At 44.5% G+C, this 23614-nt stretch overlaps 1 protein-coding gene across 1 annotated transcript in view; it reads right to left on the bottom strand.

The window, feature by feature from the left end:
• Positions 1-23614, bottom strand: part of SYT6 (synaptotagmin VI) — a 38492-nt gene that overhangs the window by 5319 nt on the left and 9559 nt on the right. The window contains exons 2-6 of the mRNA XM_009331927.1: positions 11479-11815; positions 9032-9590; positions 3173-3293; positions 1439-1610; positions 631-781 (exon numbers count right to left, since the gene is read on the bottom strand). Coding sequence (XP_009330202.1) covers positions 631-781; positions 1439-1610; positions 3173-3293; positions 9032-9590; positions 11479-11815 — 1340 coding nt within the window. The remainder of the gene's footprint in view (positions 1-630; positions 782-1438; positions 1611-3172; positions 3294-9031; positions 9591-11478; positions 11816-23614) is intronic.

Here is a 23614-nt window from a genome sequence, read left to right as displayed (position 1 = left end):
CATGTGTGCCATTTTCCACATCTCCTCCTCCAGAATTTATGACCTAAATCAGGCAAAACCCAAAGAGTTCTATAGGAGCATGAGAAAATGGAGTGCGATGAGGAAGAAAATGCTGGAGATGGTCAAAATGGTACCCAGGCATTTCAGCCCTATTTTATCATCTGGGGCTGCATCAAGTGAATGTTATTCTCTGGAGATGCTTAGAGCAATTACATTTGTTCTATTTATTCTCCCTCAAAGGCTTGGAGATGAGTCAACAGAAAAAACTTTTAGGATGAAAAAATTGAAACTTGAAATAGGCGATATCCCTGGACAATTTGTTCTGCAATCAGAACAGCATTCTCTTTCCTTACTGCTCTCAATCTCTAATTAAAAAAAAAAAAGGAAAGAAAAAAAAATACGGTAACAGTCACATCTGTAAATACAGTCCCTTTCATTCTTGCTTGGAAGTTCAAGGAGCTATTTTGAGACAATACAGAGATGCTTGTTTTCTAGAGTTCATTTCTGGTGAGAAAATTCCCTCAGCTCTTGTCAGAAATTCCCAAGTGAGAGTAGAAGCTCTCTGAAAGCCTTGAACCAGCTTAGTCATGCACAGCGCATGCATTAAAAGGAAAGAATAACTCCACACACCTCTTTGAAAGACTTCTTTACCTCCACTAATGGATGCCAGTGTGCGATGGGCTTGCGTGGGTATGCCAGCATCTCATTCCAGTGGTCTCTGCCCAGTCCTTCAGCACTGATCCCCACGCGGCATACTCCAATAATCTCGTTGTGACCCACTCTGAAGAACAATAGAAAAGCAACATGATTATCTCTTGCGCAGACTGTCCGTACGCTGTCTAACTGAGACTTCTGACCCCATGTTATCAGAGTGCCATGAGGCACGGTGCTAGCGAACATGGGCTGTCGTATCTGCATGACGACAGTCAGATCTTGTCTGCTACTGTCAGCGCACGCAGCCCCCAGCACAGTGAGGCACTGCCATCGCCAGAAATAATTATAACAACTTTAAAATTATTTGAACTGTAGATCAGTCCAGATACAGAACCTGGAAGGACATGTGATGTAGTGGTGTACAGCAAGAATAAGTACAAGTTCAGTAATGGACAATTCACACACCAGTTGCGGCTCAGAGTGAGACCACTTGCTTTCTAAAATGGGATGACGGTTTGCAGGACAAGCAAATAGCAAAGGGGAACACAGTACTCACTCAAGAAAATGCCATAAAGGACCAGCTTTACCATGCTTACTATTCTAGCAGGTAATTTTCCATAAGCATAAATAACAATGATGCTTTAACAATAAATCACTAGAGACAGATTGATGCCACAGAGTTGTGCAATCAAGGGCATGATACTAAGGAAAATGGCTATTGAGCAGGAAAACCTGCACCCAATGGGATGTTTTCCCCTCCAGCTCTCCAGAGCCTCCCACCTACCGATCGTAATCCATGACGGAGATAAGCAGACTGACTTGATCCATGTTCTCTGGGGGAATGTCAAAGATTATTGCTTCATTGTAAGTGGGATTAAGTGTGTTTTTCTTTATGGTGGTTTTCTTCTTTTTCAGTCTTCGCCCATCACAGAGCAAAGACACTTTGACATATGGATCTGGAGAGGAAGAGATAGGAAAAGGCCTTCTGTTTATGGAGGTTTATTTTGTTACCATCACAATATAGAAACAGCATTATCAAAGGACGGACTGTAAATCACCATGAGCCAAAGGCACTCCTCGAATGTACTTTTAGAAAAAGGGATGTCTGTGTACCCATCGAACCCACCATTTCTTGTACCAGTGTGAGTGCTGACATGAGGTTCAGGCACTGGAGAACCAGCAATGCAGTCTTCTTGGAAGGAAAAATCAGCCGTTTCCACCAGTTTTTCTGTGATAAGGGTTTGCAAGTGTAAGAAGGCCCCATCTCAAACTAAGAGCCCATATCCATTAGAAGATGATACCAGGCACTGGGCACTCAGGCATTCTAGCTTGCATTAATTGCATGGCCACAAACAGCAAGCCCAGTGCTTTCTCTGAAGCAAAACCATAACTTTTTCAAAATTTGCCTAAGAGAGCAAAATGTAATGCAGCATTTTGATGATCCAAACAGGCAGAGGGGGGTATTTTACAGGGCTCCTTTCCTGCACTGCTACCAAAACTATCCAATTGCTAACATTATGTAGCAGTTACAGTGAGTAGGGGAATTTTAAAACCCATTTTCCCAATGTCAGAGAGTAGCAGAAAGAAAAGGTATTAGGGCAGCTCTGCTTCACATGCTTTCCACTGGCTGATCATGGCAGAATGCCCTCAAGTTACAAACAGCTCCTGTTTGCTGTAACGGCTGCTCAGGCGATTTCAATGCATGTTCAAGTAACAGTAAACGTGTAATGTATTATTACAGAAATGCTGAGCTGGCTTCATCTGAAGTCTCAATTCTCAGACATTTCATATGGCATCAAACTCCAACTGAGTAGAAATGTTTTCTGCAAAGATCTTTTACTGTATTGTTACTGCCTTTTATACAAGTCATCAATGAAATTCAAATACTATGATGTTGAGCTCTGGAAAAGAAACTGCTTTTTATGTTGAAATCCAGAATTTATGCATGCTGAATTTGCAAGCCAACTCTTTGGAACTGTGAATGCATACAGTCTTCAGGTGACTTTCATCCTAATGTTTGAGTACTGGCCACTGTACAGAGGAATGCATACTCACCTGGGATTTACCCAGGTGTCCCATGACCCTTTCCTAATCTTGGGGTGAAATGATTGATTCTTGCTGTAGGGGGTTATCTGATGGAAAAATCCCTACTCACATAAAACTGCTAGGGTCAGTATCTGCAACAGATCTGAAGCATCCAACCCAAGAGATGCATCGGAGCTTTGACTCTGCAAACCCTCCCGTGGGGATGGGAAACCACTGGCAGTCTCCTTGAAGAGTATATTCAGGTATATAATCACCCTCCCTGGATTTGTGCCCTTGGGAACGGGTTTAAAAGATAATTCTACTTTTAAAATTTTGTGCATACTTAAAACATGGACAAAGCTTTGTCAGGTGTTTCAGTGACGATACAGCCTTGGCATCAAGAGACATATGCCCACTACCCGTTGAGGCTACCCTGAGGGAGAAGGAACAAGTGTGGATGCAATGGGGTCCTTCTCAGCAATTGAGCACCTACCTGAGTAACCAGTGATATCCATAGCTTTGAGATTCCTGCATTTAATGACTGTTAAGGTGAGGCGACCTGCAGTTGGCAAATAACAAAGGGAAAACATGATCTCTCCCAGGTCCACGCTTTCCTTTAATAAAACAGAGAACACATTATATTGGAAATGTTCAAGAACCAGCTAGGCTGCCTCCACCCTCCACCAGAATGCTTCATGCAGGATTCATGCAGCACTCACACTGAAACAGGCTTTTCTCTATTCTGTCATTTTCAAGTGAACGACACTTTACTATATGGCAGTGCTGTGGAATTTATTTTCCAGTGTATCCAAACATTATTTGGCTAAAAATGAATATAGGGAACAGGAAAAAAAGGTGTGTCCAAATGTTACAGCTTCAAATCACAGTTAAGGCTAATCTTCCACTGCCTCAATATGTGCTTCCTCTTACAACATTACAGCTAATGCACTCCTCTTTTTCTGCTCCATGGCTTACACAGAAGTGAAGTGATATCTAACACCAATGAAGGCCATTAAGGAAATCATATTAGTATCAAGTTTCGCTTGAATGTACAGTATAAATCTTCTAGTGCCCAGTGTGTGACACTAACATCTATTTCCTCAAATGGAGAAATACCAAACACAGAACGAGATCACAGGAAGATAAGACCTTAACATGCAGCGGTGCCATAATTCTCTCGTTGTACACTGCAACAAATGCAACGAGTGACTTTCTAGTACACCTGCTGCCATCGGTTCAGTAATAGAGGTTTACAGACTTTCTTGGTGCCTAACATTTTGGCAGAGAATGCAGACGGCTCTGAGTCACACGATGATTTTCTCTGGAGTTGAGCATGAATTACTAGGTAGTTACAGACCAGGTCATAGCTTTAATACAGAAGAGAACCATGAAGGGCTCCATTTAGTAGCAATTGAGCTTTTAGGTTGTGACATGCTTACCATCATTTGGACCACCAACCCCTTTGAGATGCCTTCAAAGAGCTAACAAATGCAGTATGAGGCATGTAGATGTATGTATATAAATAGTGAATTAATCAGCAGACGGCACTCAGAAATGTTTGGTAGTTTCCAGATTACACAGAGGCAAATGCAATTTACTCTTTTAGTGCCCCATAAAACAACTTTTACACATAGCTCTTAGCACCTCTTGTACATGCAACCTTATATACTAAACCTCCTAAAAGCCCATTCCATCATTGCCTTGCTCATGGGAATTCAGGGGGGAAAAAAAACCAAACCAAAAGTAGTATTTAAACTAGAAAGCATTATCATCTGAAGTCAGCAGAAAGATTTCCAAATACCTTCCAAAAATGGATTTAAAAAAAAAAATCTCTTATTTTGTACATACAGATCCCACATCTGTAGAGCAAACAACCCATTTATTTTTGGAAACAGAGTATTTGATTCATTTCAATACGATATAATGATCTGCTGAAAAGAAACTGTAGTTGCTAGTAGTAGAGTGATGGAACTAAAAAGGCAAGTAAATGCATTAGGCACTTAAAGCTTTGCTAAGTGTTAGGAGAATAGATCTTGTTGATGGATGAGATTTTTGCCAAATGATTTCCTTCTCATTCTCTGGTAAGGCAAAGATTAGATATTTATTCCACTTAGACATGCAGAATACTAATGAATGTTATATAAAAGTCTTGATTCTTGACAACACTTCACCTCACTAGCAAATAAATTGAATATCTTCTTAAGCATAAAGTGTACAAAAGAAACAGTGGCAGCCAAATGTTTTCTGGACAGAGCAATGTATGACTAGACTTGTAGGTATCTAAATAAACATTGTCTCAGAAGGTGCTATTTGCTGGTAAATAACCGTTTAATTCTCTGACCCACTCAGAGTTGCCACTCTGATCTCTTACTCATGAACTTACAATGAACCGATGGCATCCTAAACAGCTTTCCTTCCAATGCAACAAAATGATCTCAGGTCACAGCCTCATTGTCAGTGACCAGTAATGAAATAGGTGAAAACATTTACTGAGTTATTATTCCTCTACCTTTAGTACCTCTTGATGTGTACTTGATGTTACCAGGAGCTAAATTTCTTGCCTCACAAAATATTACCAAAGGTACCTTATTAAAGTACCAGAATCATTTTCATCACGCATGAAAGAGCTTTTAGAGGCCCTGCAGCTTCTAACTCTTGACTGCATTTCAGCTACGGCACCTTGAATGTAACGGGTGCCCCCGAGTCAGGCTGCTGTCTTGGAGGTAGAGCAGCAATGAACAACACCACTGAGTGCTCCAAAACGTTTGGTAGTTTTACCTTTTGTGTCATCTGTACCCTGAGAGCTGACCTGAGCCGCAGTTCATGCTGCCTGACTCCAATGTGGCCAATTTCAGAGGACAGAGAGCTGAGTATTTTATGGAGACTCATTCATTTACAGTGTCTTAAAATGACCACTCAAAAATCGTGTGCCCAAAATTACAATTTGCTTTTCAAAACATGGCATTTCTTGTTACCTTTAGAAGTATTCCTCTTTTAAGATGAATTGCTTTAAAAAACAAAGAGCCTGAATAAATAACTCTGCACTGAGGAGGCACTTCGTAAGGCATGTTCTGGAACCTGCTGCAAACAGTGCCACTGCATCAGAACTAAGCTTGAGGACTGGGATTGTACATTTTCACTTCAGTGTCTCCAGCTCCAGACACTGCATCTACCAGTTGTAGCTATAAACTTTACTGACAATAGAAAAGAATTTAAAATAAATATTCTGAAATTATGATTAGAAATGGTTGTTCTATTCCCAAATCTCACTGTGTGCCAGCTGCACTGGATGCTATGTCCACTGTGCAGTGCAACAGCAATTGGCATTCAGACGACACACTGGCTGGGTCTGTTCTTTCATACGTTCTTTGGTCTGTGTTGGTTTGGGAGGGACGAGAACAGGAAGCCTTGGACACAGATGTCAGAAGAGAGCAGCCCTATATGAGATTGTGAGAGCACCCTGTGGGCATCATCTCATCTTCTATTCCTCTCCTTGCACTGAAAGGACCTGTTCAGGGTATAAAACTAACATAAATTGTTCTTTGACCTCATTGTATTAGGTCAAGAGATTTTTCTTTGCAACCATAAATACAGGAGAGTAAAACATGTCCTGTGGGTACATTATTTTCTTGCAGATTATAGACATTGGGACATTTCCAAAATTCATATCAGTACCTCTCAGGAAATAATGGAAGCTCTGAATCAATAACCTTTGCAGATCTGAAACCAAAAATGTTTCACTGATTCACAAGCTGTACAATCATTAAATAAATAGTTGAGTGCTAGCTATTTGAATAGCTTATATCATTGCTTAAGTGCGTTCCTGTCAACCCACAGGATTGATCTAATGTATTATTAGTCACCTAGAGCTTTCCTTGGGTATTGTGAAAACTGTATTTACCCGTCTCATTTTTGATTAAACAGAAATGTCCTTGGGTGTGTTACAACTGGCTGAGATGTACCAATATTGGCCCATTCCCAAAGAATGGCACAGAGAGAATGAGGGGATGGAGCCAAATGCGGCACTCGACGTTTCTGTGGGAGCTCTGCAAGGCTGCTACACAATGTGTCTTGGGCATGATGTTGGTTCTGCTCCCCTCACACCTTCTTTGGAGGCTTCTCCCTCAACAACACTTCTTTTGGTGTCTCTCCACCTGTTTTTGTGGTGGTTTTTTTTTTTTTCCATTAAATTAGTTTACTTAGTCAGCTAGGAAAACATCCACTATTTCTTGCAGAACCATCCCAGCGAAATACAGAACATACACAGGTTAAAAACTCCATAACCTTCTCCTGCAGCTATGTGTTTTATGTGGTTTTCCTCTAGTGAGACCAAGTGTTACCCCTTCCCAGTTTCATTCCTGCCCACAGGTCTTTTCCCTCCGAACTCTTCAGGCTTACCACACTCTTTGTATGCTGATCATATAGCAAGGAAAGGGAAACTCCCTGCCACCACACAAGTGACTTCACCTCGGGATTCAACACCACGGCACATCACAGCCAGCCTGGCAGAGCTGACAGCAAGCTGAGTCTTCAGAGGCAGAGCGGATGCAAACAGGTAGATGCCTCCGAGAGGCATCCGCACATGTGAAGTACCTCGTTCTTCTCCTAGCAACCCTTTGCCAGGCGAGCGGATGTGCCTGATGCCTGCTTGCCTCTTTGCCAGCATTTTTCCTGTCATTACCATCCATTAATCATAACAGACGTGGCTATTTGTGGATTGAAAGCCAAGAGCTGTAAACACCCTGCTAACTAATACCATTGACTTTCCTCGTGGTTGATCCTGTGCCTCACTCCCACCTCGCTTGCAGGCAAGATGCTCAAAAGGCAACAGAGCTGCAGCTCATAGCACGCTTCCAGCAATACCCCGGGGTACCTGGCAGGCGTCACATATATCTTAGCATCCTTAGACAGGCATGGCAAAAGCTGTACTGCCACAGAAGCATGACAGCTACTCTCTGCACCCTACCAAGGCAGCTGCTAGCCCGAGAGCTCCCTACCAGGGCCAACACGCTGCATGCACGCCGTATTCCCTGCGATGCCCGAGCACTGAGCTCCCACACTGAGTCCCAGCTATGGCACCACAGCACAGTATACAGTGCTGCGCACACGTGTCAGACCTCACAGCTCTCTTAGAAAGTTATGAACACACTACAATGAAAGAACAAGTACTAATAGTAGTGACCAAGGGGTACAACTGGTGAGGAACATGGTACTGAGAAAAAAGCTGCAGAGAATTGCAAAGCAAATGTCTTTTAATACTGCTGACCACAATGCAATAAATATTCATTTTTGAAAGTTCATTCCCCAATACAGAAAGCGGGAGAGCAAAGGTATGAGATGAGCTACGAAGGAAGTTGCAAGACAGATTTTTGCAAGTCATGGGGTTATGCCAGTCACTAAGAAAGATTTGACAGGGCCCGTGCTTTCAGCCACAGGGGTGAGGACATCTTGTATTCCAGTTTCAGAAATAACAACATGAAATGACAAAGACGACGACTGACTTGGTGCCCAACTGCAAAGCAGTTCAATCATTTGTTTGCCCCCAGAACCAGCCAGGTCCTCCTGGGAGGACAGTGGAGGAGCAGACAGCTATTATGTAGAGGTTAATGTCATTGCTTCTGCACTCAGCGATCAATGTGAGAAGGTGGCTTCTCCTGCCAGCTCCCTGCAACACTGAAAGTGGCTGGGACATTTCCTTCTCTGATGTTTGGTTTCACTTTCAGCGAGAATTCAACAGAACTACTAAAAGACCCACATCAAGCTCTGGAAGAGTTGCCAGCAACACATCAGACAACACTCTCAGTACAGTAAAGCCCAGTACTTCCGATGGGTTGGTAGTGGCCCTCCAGAGCTAATTCTTACTGTTATCATGTGCACGTGGCAGACAATCAGAACCTGAGACCCTTCACATGTCGAAGGGATGCCAGACAGGGAACATACTAAACCCTCAGTTGTTTTTTTAGCAAAACTTATATCAGTGAGACTCACTGTGTGTGAGGTAACAGCAAGTCATTAAGTAAGGTGGTGAAATTCCAGTAAACCAGGATTCTGGTAAAGCTGACAGGCTTCTGAGTACAACAGCCTTTGCCACCCCTGCATACAATGGCTGTAGGTCCCCAGGGCTAACAGTACCATCTGCAGGGAGGCAACAAACCCATCAGCTGGCAGTTGTGCAGGACTTACCCCTTTAGGCTGGCCAGCCAAAAAGAGAAGCCCAACCCATCCTGCCCTGGAGCCGCTCCCCACACACTCAGTACCTGTCCTCCACACGCACAGGTACCACGCACCACGCTGCAGCACCATGCAGCAAATGCTCCCAGAGCAGGGATGACCCTCCAAAGCAGATACTCACCGTCGTCGCATACTGAATGTCCTTCCAGATGGAAGTCTCCCGGGAAAGGTCTGAGGCCTCAAACAGGTTCTCCAAGATAACTTCTCCTATCATGTCGTGTCTGGAGAACCTGTCAAAGTCAAAGACGCTCAGGTGGAGCTTCCTGCTCGCCAGCTCCTCATGGGGCACAGGGAAGTGGAAGGATTCATCGAAGGTGGGATTCAGAGTCTTCCGGTGGACTCGTGTCTGGAACTTGCGCTTTCTGTCCGGCAGGAGGTAGATCTTCACATAGGGATCTGAGCTGCCGCAGAAGTCTTTGGCTGGCAAGTCAAAAGCCCTGAGAATTCGGACAGTCAGCGTCTCATTCTCATAGTCGTACTTGAGAGTGAAGTTAATTTTCCCACAGGTTTTTGCTGCCTCTTTTTTGGGGTCCTCAGAGTCAATGGATTTTTGCTTATAGAGTTCGGGCTTAATGCGACCAATGCTGGTTGGCTGCTCAGCCACAGCCGGTGGGTCCATGCCATAGTCCATGCTGGATACGTGCATTTGCCGAGGAAGGTGCCTTTTGAAGGAGATGTGCCTGCAGGAGGAAGATACAACAGCTGTATGGTTTTCCAAGGACATTTTTCTCCTTTTTCTCCCCTGGACTACTAATGCTAGGAAAGCAGGGAGAGCACAAGAACGAGTGCAATAGGTGCTCCTGACCTCTGTACAGAAACCACGTATGTTATGGAAATTAACACTGAAGGGAACACCTCCAGTGGTCAAAGGAACCAATCCAGCAAATTCCCTAACTTTCAGAGTACTTGCAGCAAGCTGCATTTTTTCACCTGTTACACAAGTAACAGCCCACAGCTAAATATATGAGACCCAACAACTCCTTAACCAAGCCATAGACAACACAGTGTGGACAATCTTGATACTGGCACTACATTTTTGTCAGGCAGAAAAAACTTCTAAAGTGAGAGAACCACGACCAGCTCAGAAAGTTAAGTTTTGTTCTGGGTGTTGCTGCTTCCGCACTTCTCCAAGAGACTCTCATCAGAAACCAATAGATAATTCTTGACAGGGAGGAATGCACAGCCTCATCTGGAAGCTGTCTCTTGCCTTGAGCTCCCCTTCAGCACAAGTGAAACTGTAAGTAAGCAAAGCTTTATCTAAGCAAAGCATAAAAGCTTTCCGTGGACTCACAGCATTATTTCAGATTATCTGGTGTTTACAAGAGCAGTATATGGAGTTATTTAACCATACTAAGAACTTGTACAGCCAGAGCATTAGCTTTCAGTGATATGTGGTACTCAGAGACCTCACTTCTCCTTGGCAGGTTCCTCGAAGGCATTTTGGCCTGGGCTAGGCTGGGCTGTGAGTCAGAGATCCCAAACTGCTGAGGTTGTTCCCCAGTGTCCCCAGGTCTGGCTGCCTGCCTGTGGTTCACGGTAGGCTCTTCCACTTGAGAAAGTGGGTTTGAAACCTTCTCACATACAACCAAGTCCCACTTTGTCCTATTTCAGGCAGGCTGAGCTTTTGTTTTCTCCTCCATTGGAAAGGTGTAATAAAAGCAGAATGAGCGTGTGCATGAGAGAGAGGCAATCAGCTGTCCAAAATCGGTGCAGTTAAATAAAAGAGTATGTGGCACAATTGCAGGTGGCACCATGTTGATTTTAACTCCAGCTTCTTTAAACAGAAGGCTGTGATCGGTGCCTTATTAATTCTGCAATACTGCAGCCAATTTTCTGAGCAATGTCCGTATTCGCAGTTGCACTCTCGCACACATCATGGGCATGGCCAACAAAGCAAGCAGAAGTGTTGGGGCACAGCCAGGACCCTGTGATCACCCTTTCCTGTCCCAGTTTCACGGCCTTCTGTGTCAAGGAAGAGGTACCGTATTTCTCTGTATTCTTGCTGAGAAGGTGTCCCAAGGTTCAGACAGCCTTATCATGATTTACTGAGTATGATGTTGACACCTCTGTCCCTGGCTGAGACAGACATGCACTGAGCACAAGCACTGAGCGCAGCTGGTTCTAAGCTTGTGCAGTGAGTGATACGTCAATTCTGCTTATCTAATTGTTTCTGCTAGGAGCCACAACAACAAGAGAGAGCAAAAAGGTCTAACTCTGTCTGACAGCATACCATCATTGATACTTGAGCCTGCCTCTCACGTTGGAACAAAATTAAAGTGGCCAAAGCATACTGACGGTTTGACACAATGAGGACAAGTCACAGTAATAGGGCTTGAATCCTTCATTTTTTTAAAAGGTCCTACGGTAAGCCAGTCTTAACACATCAATTGATTAATGACCAATCTTTGGAAAGTAATCCAGCATGTAGATGGGAGTGCTTTCTTTAGCCTCTCTGAAGGTATCTGAACCTCAGGCTCCATTAAACGCTTCTCCCACCCTGCCAGCTGCCCCAAGGCACAGCATCCCTGCAGAGCGCAGCATCCCTGCAGAGCACTGCATCCCGCTCACCTGGTGGAAGACGCAGGCTCCGTTGTTTGCCTCTGGATCCGCGTGCGCCGCATGATGTGGTCTTTCATGGACATCTGGACCTCTGCGGGGATATCTGGCGATGTATGGCTGATCTTCACTGCTGCCTCTAAGAAACTTATGGCACCCGTGTCCTTGAGTTTGTCTGCCATGTTCTCCTTATTGCAGCCTGCCTCGCTCTGCAAGATGGCCAGGTTAGAAGAAATGGCCTTGTTCCTGCAGGGAACCCAGCACAGCTTCCAAAAGAGAAACAGAAAAACTGCCACCAAGGCCAGTCCACACACAATAACTATCACTGCAAGGAGGCTGACGGAGAGCTCTACAGGGGGAGAGAAGGCAACAGCAACAGGGAGAGGGGAGGAACGGGAAAGGAGAAAAGAAAAGAAAAAAGATGGTGAGAAAGCTATAATAAAAGGAAAGAAATGGTCCAAACTGACTTATATCACGACTAATGGAGAGCTCTTAGCAGGTTCTACAAGCAAGAGTCAAACCCAAGTGAGCATCCCCTGACAGATTCGGGACTGCTTCCTGCCCCAGACACATCTGGGGAGAAATGGGTGTCTCCAGATGGCCAGAGCTATGAAGTTTTATACCATGATGCTTACACTGGCTATAAAATATCATCCTTGGTTTGTTTTGTGGCATTGGCAAGCTGCTGAGTCTGAAATCGAGAAGAATTGCAGAATTGCATGATAGAAACAAGCTCCAGTGTTGTACCGGCAGAAACTGCCTTTTTGCTTCATACCACAGGTGTTCAGACACTATATTAAAAAAATCTATCTACCATGACCCTGGAAGCAGATTGTTGTTGTACTATCAATGCTCACATCTTGTCCAGATGTGCCTATAGGGAATAAAAAGTAAATACCAATTAAAAAAAAAAAAAATCACAAGATGCTGATGCAGTGAAACCAAACATAGAAGGAGGCTGTACAGAAAGTACTACACATTCTTCCTTATTCTGATAGCACAGAAGCTGTGTATGTTCTCTGACACTCTGAGTCACTTTTACCTCATATGCTATGTATTTCAGCATTTCAATCTTCTTCTGGAGAGGAAAGAGCTTCCATACCTATGGCTGAAGAATCAGGAAAAATGGGGGGGAGAGAGAGAGAGAGATGATCTAGGCTGTGAAATTATTCACAGCACTTCAAAAAGAGAAAATATTGGCTATTTTTAGTTCCTTTCTTACAATGTATTAATTCCCAGATTCCCACCTAAACCAAAATTCCAGGAGTTCAGAATCACAAAGAATACCAGTCCCTGAAGATGAAGACACGTTCTGCACTGGAGTTAAGTTTGCAGTGTTAGGACTACAGACGATTCAGTCGCAGATTGCTATGTGTTCAAGGACAATTCCTTGATTGCCTGCTGTGTTATTTGTAGTGACAGGTAGTAAAGCTATACTCTTTAAATTACCTAAGTGCAAGTCAGGACGGAAAGACAGGCAAAAAAATATCAAACACTCCAGAAGTTTATACAGAATAACCATTACCTCTTCCTCGCTTCTGTTTATGTGTATGCTTGGACCATAAATATTTTGCGTTACCACATGAAACAGACAGCAGCTACTTAATTCACTACTTGAGACGTGTGTATTTGTGAATTGTCTAGTAGTCACAGCTGAAATGACTCTTAGCAAGTATAACAAGACTCTCGTAAAATTAACTGAAGGAAGGCAGGACGAGGTGTAGCTGCTAGAAAGCAAGCACATCATGTGTGGAAGGGGATCAGCAGGACATGGCTGCTCGTCTCCTCCTGCAGCACGGGGCTGGTTCCCAAACCGGAGCTGAGCCCCCTGCTCCCCTGGAGCGGAGCCTGTGCTGGGTGGGAGGTGTGGGATGGCAGCCCTGTCCCAGCAGCTGACAGCTCGCAGCACGGCGGGACACGGCCGTCTGCGGCAGCACCCCCAGGATGGGACCCGGGTCTGTTCCTCCTCTGTGGGGTCTGCACAGCCTCCCTCAGCAGAGTGGCACAGAGCAGCCCTTTAGTCAAAGCTGGTCAACACTAAAGGTCACGGCTGCAGATACGAATATTTCAGCTTTGTCCATGGGAGCTGACAGCACCTCTTTAGATCATGCCTAAATGTACTTAAGGCAAACAGCTTCTCACTTCCAAGAGCTCTAAGAAACGCTAGACTGACTCAAAAACTGCATTTAAAACAATCATCTCCGACAAAATCCATCCTTACTAGGCAACTTAGCTCTTAGAAGATAAACCGGGAGACTCACATCTGTGCTTCATCACAGCTACTATAAATGTGATCCCTGACATATGCTTTACCTTAAATAGAAGTCATAAGATGATGACCTGTTTCCTTTGGTCACATAGTTTAGTTTTGTACAGCTGTAATAAGATATTTAATGTTTAAGGCAGAGAAAATCTATACAATATGAGGAAAGACTAAATTTTTATCTTGAAAAAATAGCTGAATTTAAAAATTATTTTAAAAAATTAAAAAAAAATTAAAAAAACCCCAACCACCATTGGTGAACCATAGCAGCAAAGTATTCAGGAACCCATTTATATCATCAAACTTTGCTAACATGCTGTCTGGGAATACAACAGCTACTCTATATTTAGGATTTTCGCATCAGTTCTTATAAGTGAAATCTCAAGGAAGCATCAGACACAAAATGTGACATCTACACCGGAATAAGGCAGTTCTGCTGAACACCTGGGAAACCATCTGTTGTTTCTGATATCCCAGAGGAAATGCACTGTTTTTCCACAAAATTACCTAGCTTAGCAAATTTACTAAGAGCTTGAGGCAAAGCTTCCTGACTGCCCACAGGTTCTTCGACTCGAAAGGAAGGCTGGAAGCTGCCAGCAGGTGCAGATGGAAAATAAATGCCATCCAGAAGTTTTTGCACTTTTCCTCTTCCTCACCAGCCTCCTGTACAGGTCAGACTGCACCATTTATTTTCTGCTGTAGCTCCAAGGTGGAAATACAGATCACTACTGGAGTGAATAAATAGGTCCTGTCTTATTCAATAATAAATAGGATTGTACAAGTCAGCAGTGGAGCTTCCTTGGAGATTTGGCTAAATATGTTCTCACCAAAGCAGAGAGCACAGAGGTACCACTTTCCTATACTTTGAGTTAAGTCTTGGAATTGTGCCCAGGAAACTCCGAGTCAAACAGTTTCATAAGAAAACTTAAGAACCTGGACTTTTTGCAAATATGTCTATGTTGTTACAAAGGAAATAGTTACAATGCAGAATCTATTACTGTTGGGAGCTGTTACGTGACAGAAAAGTTTCTGTTAAGATACTTCTGCCCATTCCAAGAAGTTATATAGCATGCATGAATCTGCTAGCACACCAAACTCATTAATGGAAAACATCAGAAATAACCAGTTATCCCTTCTGAAAACCTGTTGCCAGCTTGAGAAACATCTTAGTTCATGTCACTTCTTGCTGAGCTGGCATTCATAATGTATTTGACAGGATTCACAGATACATTTATGCATGACCTCCTATTCTTTCCTCTGACAGCTCACATGAAACACAAGTAGAAGGGATCAAGATTTTACAGACATTTTTTAAGCATCTGCCTGGGAAGAATATTGGTTTGTCTGAAGATGACACTGAATCCCCCAAGACTTTTTCATGACTTATTAAACTTACATATCAGTTGGACAGAGTTGACCTTAATTGATTTAATGAGCTTTCTCTTATAAATTTGAAAATACCAGTTACTTTTAAAAAAAATACCTAGTATTCAAAATGTTATGCTTTAAATGTCCTTTAACTTACAAGAAACTGTAAAAACAAGATAATTCCTTATCTCACAGAAAATGCCCCAGGACCAGAGGTTGCTTGGGTATTCCTGGCATGGATGGAGGTAAGGCCTGTTCCCCTAAAGACTTCTCCAAAGACAGCACAGACCAAAAGGACAGCTCAGCCCAGGGAAAAGATTAGCTCATTTGTTTATATTACCCCACCCTATGCAACGTTTGGAGCCAAGGCTTCCTGAGCGGAGGGTAAAGAGGGATGTGTCTGTGTCCGGCAGTAAGGAAGGGCTCTGTCTAACGCAGAGCGGCACAGGAGTAGCTCAGCCTCTGCTTTACCAAACGTTTCCCGTGCCGCAGCCAGCCCGTTGGAGCCCCCCCACTGCTCACAGCATCACCGTCCTCGGCAAGGGACAGAGGCACATTATCGCTCTGAGAAATGTCCCGTCTGAGGAAAAATACAACAAGAACTATGTTTCTATTCTATTCTCCTCTAAAAAAATAACAGAGAGTTATTTGTCACTTTGTTATCAGCTAAGTAGGGCTGTACAAGTGCAGAATGGCTTCAGCCATTCCTCACCCTGTTCTTATCTACCTCAGTGCTGGTACCTCATCCTAGCGCAGCTCCCTTGAGAGACACAGGAGAAATTGCCATGTTGGAAAATGGATTTTATTACAACTTGTAATTGAAAAGATAAAGCTTAAAAGGAGAAGGTGGCAAATACAAATTAACATGGCTATTTTCCAGTCTCGCTCCCCCCTAGGAGTGAGAACCCCTTCCCAGAGGAACCCTCAGCTGGAAACTGCTTTTGGCTACAGAGCAGCAATGACAAAGCTCTCGCATGACTAACAAGGAGGGAGGGGAGAACAAGCAGCAGGAAAGACATGGACACAGACATGAACATTTACCTGCATGAGCTGATACGCTTAGGATAAGGCACCGAGCTGTTATTTACCTAGTGGAACAGAGACGGCTCCTTCAGGGATGGTCTGCCTCGCTTATGAAGGTCTTTTTGAGGTAGAGGTTTAGCATGGTATGTAAAGCAAAAGAGAAATTGTGAATTTGTCTCCCCCTATGTTTCTGTGTCCACCTGAACTCCTCGGAGAACTGAGACTTTGTCCCAATCCCTACAGACACAAAGCACTATTACATCTCACAGCAATGCCCCAGAAGTGACCATTGATAGCCACCACCAACAGTCCTGGTCCTTCGCTGCAAAGCAGAGACCTTCACCAAAAGCATTTCCACACCAGGAGAACCGAGGAAGACTCCTCTCGGCCAGGAATGAGCTTTTGATGAGTTGAGCCACAGATTCCCCATCAGAGCAGCTGATGGAGAGAAACAGAGATTTCTAAACAAGAAAGCCACTTGCTGCCAGGATAGACAGGAGCCATGGGAAGGCCCACACAGCTCATGGTTTTTGCTCTGCTTTCCTTTAGTGAACAGGAGAAAGCAAGCCATACCTGAGAGGCTAATGCTAAATGATCATTTATCACCACTTATGCAGTAGGAGGTACCGTTAAACGTCAAAATTGAGTCAACGGAGACGCTGATCTCCCGCCCCTGCAGCCTGGCATAAGGGAAAATAATGAATCAAAATCTTCAGAGACAATACAAACAGCTTAGACTGACTGGTTACAAAAACAACACTGCATTTTTGTTTTCTTGCAGCAGGAGCAGTTATGTATCTATGAAGGAAACGGGGGTGAGGGCAGTGAGAAGCTGGCTGGGTGACGCTCAGGGGCAGTGTGGCCCAGGACTGTCCCTCTCCTGTGGTGAAGGGCAGCAGGGCAGCACCATGCTCCTGGAGCCATCAGGAGCAGTGGCAAGACCAGCACAACAATGGGGACATGCAGGGACATTCCAAGTCAGTGTCAAGGGACGCAAGCTGAAAGACCAGATCATATTCAAGCAGTTAAATACAAACAAGTTTCACGACCATGAATATTTGACAGAGGACTCAAGCAGCGAAATGCTCTTTGACAGAACTATCTCACTGCAGAAAAGACCTGAAGCCGACAGCAACCAATGGGGATGCCAAGAGCACAAAGGAGATGATCTGAAACCTGTCAACTTTACCAGCAAATGATCTCATTTCTCTTTTGACTTGGCTTCTTAGTTTGTGTTTTTACTGGTTTTGTAACATCTAAAAACCTTGCTATTGAGTCTTACAACAAAGCTTACAGAATGTCTCAAAACTATAAAACTTCTGAGAAGGTCACTACTTTCTACTGCCTTTCAAATAAAAGATGAGATGGCCCAGGGCAGGACAGAGAGACAGTGGAGCAATTTAAAACTGTAAAGCCAAAAGCAAATTTAGGAAAGAGGGATCATTTCTTGGTTAGTCCAGCCCCTCCCTTGCTCCAGTACCCATGCACTCGGAAAGCAGCTCATCAGTACAACTACCCTTTTTTTTCATCTAGGATGGGAACTAATTAAGAGAATATGGTGGAACTACCTTTCAGCTTTATGTCCCTGATGACTTCATAATACCCAAACTGAGTTACCAAAGGGGATAATTAGCCAAGTCCAAACAGAAAATGATTAATAAAATGACAAAGCCATGATTACAACAGTCTATTAACTGCAAGACAATACTGGTCTAATTATGGCAACATTGACTTTTATTACTGTGAAGTAGCTTGCACTATAATTAAAGAGATTCACAGATAACTCTGAGTTTAATATGAAGAGTTATATTTAATATCTTGAAGACGTAATTTAGCTTTCCTTCCACCCACTCCCCATAAAGAAAACCAAATACGTTTGATGGCGCTCTCGGCACTCCAGCATCTATTAGTCATCCCAGCTACCTGTTGGATTTAAACACAGTTTGAATACCACAAGTGGAAGTTCAAGGGGGGGCTGAGAAAATTGCTATAGGCTGAGGCCCAGCGTGGGGCCAGGCTCATGCTGGAGGAGCTCAGCTGCAGCAGCCACCAGGACCTGTGCCACTGACCCAGCGGTCCCTTTCCCGGAGCCCCTCGGCACCTGCAAGAGGACAGATGTGTTTCTGCAGGCCCTGGAGCACCGTCAGCACAGCCCCCTCGCCAAAGCAGCAAGGGCACTTTGACTTGACTTTCTGCTGAGGTTGGGTACTGGCAGCACTGCTGCCACGGCACGTTTGGTCCCACCGCTCCGTCACCATGCACAGACCTAGACAAAGCCTCTGACCCGATCCTGCCAAGAGCAAATGGAGTTCTTCCCTGCGAGACCTTCTTACTGGTAAGTTTTCCGGTGGTCAATGGCAAGTCTTAGCATCAGGGGGAGCTCTGGCTGGTTTGTTCCCCACTAGGTTTCTTTCAGCTGAAAAAGCAGCTCCCAGCTATTCTGAGCTATGACTTGGAGCATGTAACGTCTTGCCACAGCAAGTGCTCCTGGAAGAGCAGTTACAGGAGATGGCAGAGCCCAGAGGTAGGGGGTGATGGTGATGTACCTTAACCTCACTTGTACTGGCTGCGTGACTGGTTTTCCAGTGTAAAATATAGACCGTTGCTCATACCACGTCAGGAGATATTTCCAGGCTTCTCTGTCCATTTTTGCTACATTTTTCTGTTGCAACAGTGCTTGTGAGAATATATTGTTCTATTTCATAAGGCTTTGTAGAGATCATGCATTCAAATGATGGATTACCACGAGAGTTATTGCTGGAGGAGAAGACAGGCAGCTCTGGGGCTACAAAAAACCACGTGAGGCACCCACCAACTGCTGATCTAATTTTCTCTCAATTGAGAAGCATCAGCAATGTAAGTCTGATTAGCTGAGGGCTGGAAATTGGGCATGAGAAACTGTGGTGAATCTCGGACACCTGGGGCGGGGGCAGAGGGGAGCACAGGACAACAGCAGGGGAAAAGGAAGAGGTTTCCATTAAATCCTAGCTATAGACATTTATTTAGCAATGCCGTTCAGCTTTGAAGCTTTACAGAGGAAGGAGCAGGGACTGGATGGAACAGAAACCGAATGCTAAACCAACACAGCAGCACAGCATCCAGCAGCACCACAGCCAAAACCAAAACATGAACCACAGCAGAGCAAGGGAACTACCCCTTTGGGAATACGGCTCAGAACAAACCCTACAAGGCATCAAGGAGTACAGCAGCAAGCAGAGTACTTTGCAACACAAATTTTGAAAAGGAAACTGGCTGTCTTATAAATCATGAAATGCTGCGTTTGATGAGAGGTGAGCTGCGGTGCAGCAGCATGTAGTTCTCAGCGAGCTCCTTATCCCCTCCCCAAGCATGCCACGGCCATGGGAATGGTAACCAAGCAAATAATAAAGATCAGATTATCCCTGTCACGCAACACAGCTTCAGTTCTTGTATCAGCAAGCAGCTCTATTTAACAGACCCCACAGCTAAGTGGGTGCTGGGGTCTGCAGAGATCACGGCTGCAAGAGGGAAGCACTGCAAGCCTGCTCACTAACTGCCTCTGCTGGGATTATGTCCAGCATGCCAGTCCTCTGCTGATGTCTTCATTGTCACGTCTTCAGGCCTACTCGCTGCCATTTGGTTGTCATTTGCAACTTCAGCAACACTTCTCTTCTTGATTTACTGGTTGTGCTCTCTAGGCAGCTATGAGCTATAGGAACATGTCCTGAAATATTCTTGAGCTAGACAAGTCATTAGCAGCTGTCACTTCAAAGTCTAACTGCAGTCAATTTGCTTTTCACAAGCAGCCTAAGAACACAGGAGCTGGATGTGTTGTGAAGCACTGCAGCAGGGGCTGCTGCTCAAACAAGATCACAGAGGTGGGGGTCGTTAGTGAGGGGAAAATATTTCATCAAGTTCTCAGCAGACGTTAAAGGACCGGGTCAGAAAACAATTATGGATTGAGCAGAGCTTCCGTCGTCCCTCAGACGTTATCTCATGCTGTGGGTGGGGATAAGGGTTGCAGAGCAGCCCCCATGTAGCAGCGAGTCAGGCAGCAAGATCTGGAGAGCACTGGGGATATCTATCACCTGCAGGTCCACAGGTTACGAGCCCGTTTTCTTAGACCCTCCAAACTGCTCCTATCCAGGAAGCGATCTGAGCAACAGGAGCAAGTGTCAGCTGTCACTTACGGCTCTACCTGCACCTACTGACACGCTGCTCAGACCAACAGGAGCTCGGCTGCTTGTCAGGTTTCCTTGCAGGGGGACAGGAAGCGTCACCCGGCCGAGGACAGTGCCTATGCTTCAAGTATGTGGGAGAGGAAAATGAAGTCACAGAAATATTTGGTACCATGACCCATCCAGAAGCAAACAAATCAGGATGTTTTTGTCTCTTGGTAATGTAAGTAAAAATTCACTGATTATTCCTCTCAGCTGTCCAGCACAGCACAATGGTACGAAATATCCACAGAGACCCTGAGAGACTCCTGGACTGTGCACACTCCCACAACCCTGGTACGCCTCACAGAGTTTCTCTAGGTGAAGGCAAGCAGCGGTTCCAGTTGCTTTTTGCTGTGGAGCATGCCCAAATTTTGGTTTGTTAATCTATGTCAACCACAAGTAATTCCACAGAAGACAGCGCAATGAAAGTGAATTGAAAACAACATGAAAGCAGGAAGAGTTTTCACAGATTGTTTTACATGAAGAGCACTTTCACACTCAGTTCATCATATGTAGCTCAATGGCAAACTCCCCTCTCAAACCAGCAGAGGGGTGGAAATCCTCATGAGATGAACGCTGCAGATGTTCTGAGAGGAAACATTCACAGAGTCTCTGAAATGTCCCCTTGGAAGCTCCGCAAACTCAACCTTCCTCCCGCATGAAGCTAAAAGGAGATTTATCCTGTTCACATGCTTCCTCTGTCCTTGGACACTGCGTCTCACACTATCAGCTCTCACCAGCTTCCTCCTGCCAGCATGGGCTCCACAGGAACCCAGACAGAGCCTCTTCGTCTCCTGTGCACACCCAGCTATGTAACAGATCATAGGAAGATAGAGACATGAATGCTCAAACTGGCTATGCCAAAGTTTCAGTTAGATAGAAACAAACTTCTTAAAAATTAATTTGCTGCTACAACAGGATTCCTGCCATGCAAGAGCATATTGGAATGCAAACTATAAGCTTCAAAGGGAAGGATGAATCAGAAGCTATTTTGAGAGTAATTATATAAGATTATAAAATTCAAACCATCTCATTATTGCACGTTAAGTATGAAGACAACCTGATTCATAAGGAGACCTTGCAGGGATCCAGTGTTTCAAGCAACTATGATCTATGGTCCAAGTGCAAACAGCAACCTCATAACTCCCGTCCAGATAAAACATCCTTCATTAAGCAATGCCGGGGCTTTTTTCACCATTTAATGTAATTCTTTAGGGGATGCAGTTCTATAGCTGGGAGAATAACTAGAACATGGGACATGGACAACTTCATGCAAAGTTTTGTTCCTTTAACAGTTGTATAATTTGTTGTCCTGGAAATCAGCTATCAGCTTGTTAGTGACAGTACTTGCAAATTCCCAAATTTTATAAACTCCAGTTCAAATTATAATTAAGGAGAAAACATTTAAACAATAAATTTGCACATGGAATAAAGTACTATTCCAGCAACTCCAGCCGCAGCCGCAAGGAGCAGCCTGGATATGGGTGCAATGGGGAAACCCGACTCGGTTTCCCCATGCTGCAATGGAGACTGCAGCAGCTCATCACTGCAAGAAGATGGGGTCCTGGGACACCCCCTGAGCAGTCATCTGCACTGTGCACTGCCTGCAAGAAGAAAAGAAAGTTGTTTTTATTTTTGCTTACATATCCAGGCTACAGCTGAAGCTCCTGCTATGTCTTGGCTTGGAGGAAGCAGGCGCACAAGCGGGAGGGCTGCGAGCTGCTCGCTCCATCAGGGAGGGCAATGTGTGTGCTGTCCTTGTCCTTGCTGCACCCCAGTGCCCGGTCCCTCAGGAGGGAGCTTCACACCTGATGGTCTAAGAAAGCTGATTAGACAAGTGCATTAAACAGAGAAAAGGTGGGGGAAATAGAGGCTACCATACCCTTTATTACCTGGCATTTTTCAGTTTATGGTTTGGTACTTTTATCACCCAGGGAACAGACGGTAAATGCACTCAGATACAGGAGAGGGAGGTGCATTGGTCCCCCAGGCTGAGTTTAAAAAAGCAGAAGAAAATCTGAACAGAGTAATTCAGAGAGAAGCACCAAAGGTGATTTTCAAGTGCAGAGTCAACAATGAGGTACTTTACACACATGTATGTATATATAATTAACAAAAAAAAACCCCACATCATATGAAAATGCGTAATATACCAAAGGAATGCAACCTAAGAGGAGACCTCGGTAGCCTGGAGCTTATGCTTTGCTCACTGAAATAGAATGGAGAAAGATTTAATTGGGGGGAGGGGGGGGAGAAGAAAAAAAAAAAAGCAAAGAATCGTGAATAACTGACAAGCAAAAGACTTCTGCATGCCTGCTACATACAGGAGAAGCCTCCACCATATCAGGTTCTGGACAGCCAAAACACAACTACGAAATACCATGCAACCTTAACAAGAGCTCAGCAAAGTCTCTGCTAAGCAGCAATACCAAATATGAGTGACAGAGGGATAGCCGCAGGAATTGCTGAACTGTCTTGGTAAGATATACTCAGTTCATTGTTCATTTAGACTGTGGCAACCACAATGTCAAGCAAGTTGAAACATTCTTAAGTAGTCCACAATCAGCTGCAGTTCAGAGCACATTAACAGGCAGAACAGTGCCTGAACTCACAGGGTGCAGGGCTGCGACCGTCCCCGCTGAAAGGGCTGCACTACCTTCCGCTTAGAGACTTTTGCTTACTGACCATCGCAAGTCAGACACTCCTATGCCTCCATCCTTTTCCTGGTTTATGTATTAAAGGAGACAGGCCAAAAAAAAAAGTTCTTCCCCATCCACAGGACTTTTTGGATCCAGGGCCATCTTCTACAGAGAAAAGGAAATCAGACTTTCGAGCTTAGAAAAAGACAGTTCCTTTCCCTTAGTAACCGTCCTTCAGATCTAAGGTGATGGGTAGCTCAGTGAAAGCCCACATAAGCCGAACATATTTAAAAACCCAGATCAGATCATGTCTGAAATGGATTAGAAACAGAAAAGGAATCTCAAGTCTGTCTGGGTGGGAAGATCCAGCCAAAACATATTAAAACATCAAGGTCAGTACTGGAGACAGGGTTAACATGCCACCTCTCACCTTCACTGTGGGGCTTTTAGAAAAGCGACAGGCACAGCAGTCACACTTGCTGTGCAGCACAAGTCATGGTAACATCTGGAACAACTCTTTGCAAAAGGGTCTTGGCACAGCTGGTGGAGCCCTGCTCCCTCCTCTTTATGTCCCCCTGCGTGAGAAGGAAGCCAAGACTGAGGTGGCTGCAGAGGACGCCCAGGGACAAACGTCTGTGGCAGAGGAGGTGTCTGAC

The sequence above is a fragment of the Pygoscelis adeliae genome, unplaced genomic scaffold (genome assembly GCF_000699105.1).
Source record: "Pygoscelis adeliae isolate BGI_AS28 unplaced genomic scaffold, ASM69910v1 Scaffold189, whole genome shotgun sequence".
Classification (NCBI taxonomy): Eukaryota; Metazoa; Chordata; class Aves; order Sphenisciformes; family Spheniscidae; genus Pygoscelis; species Pygoscelis adeliae.
The sequence above is the reverse complement of the archived record's forward strand: the minus strand, read 5'-3'. Positions and strand labels throughout refer to the sequence as shown.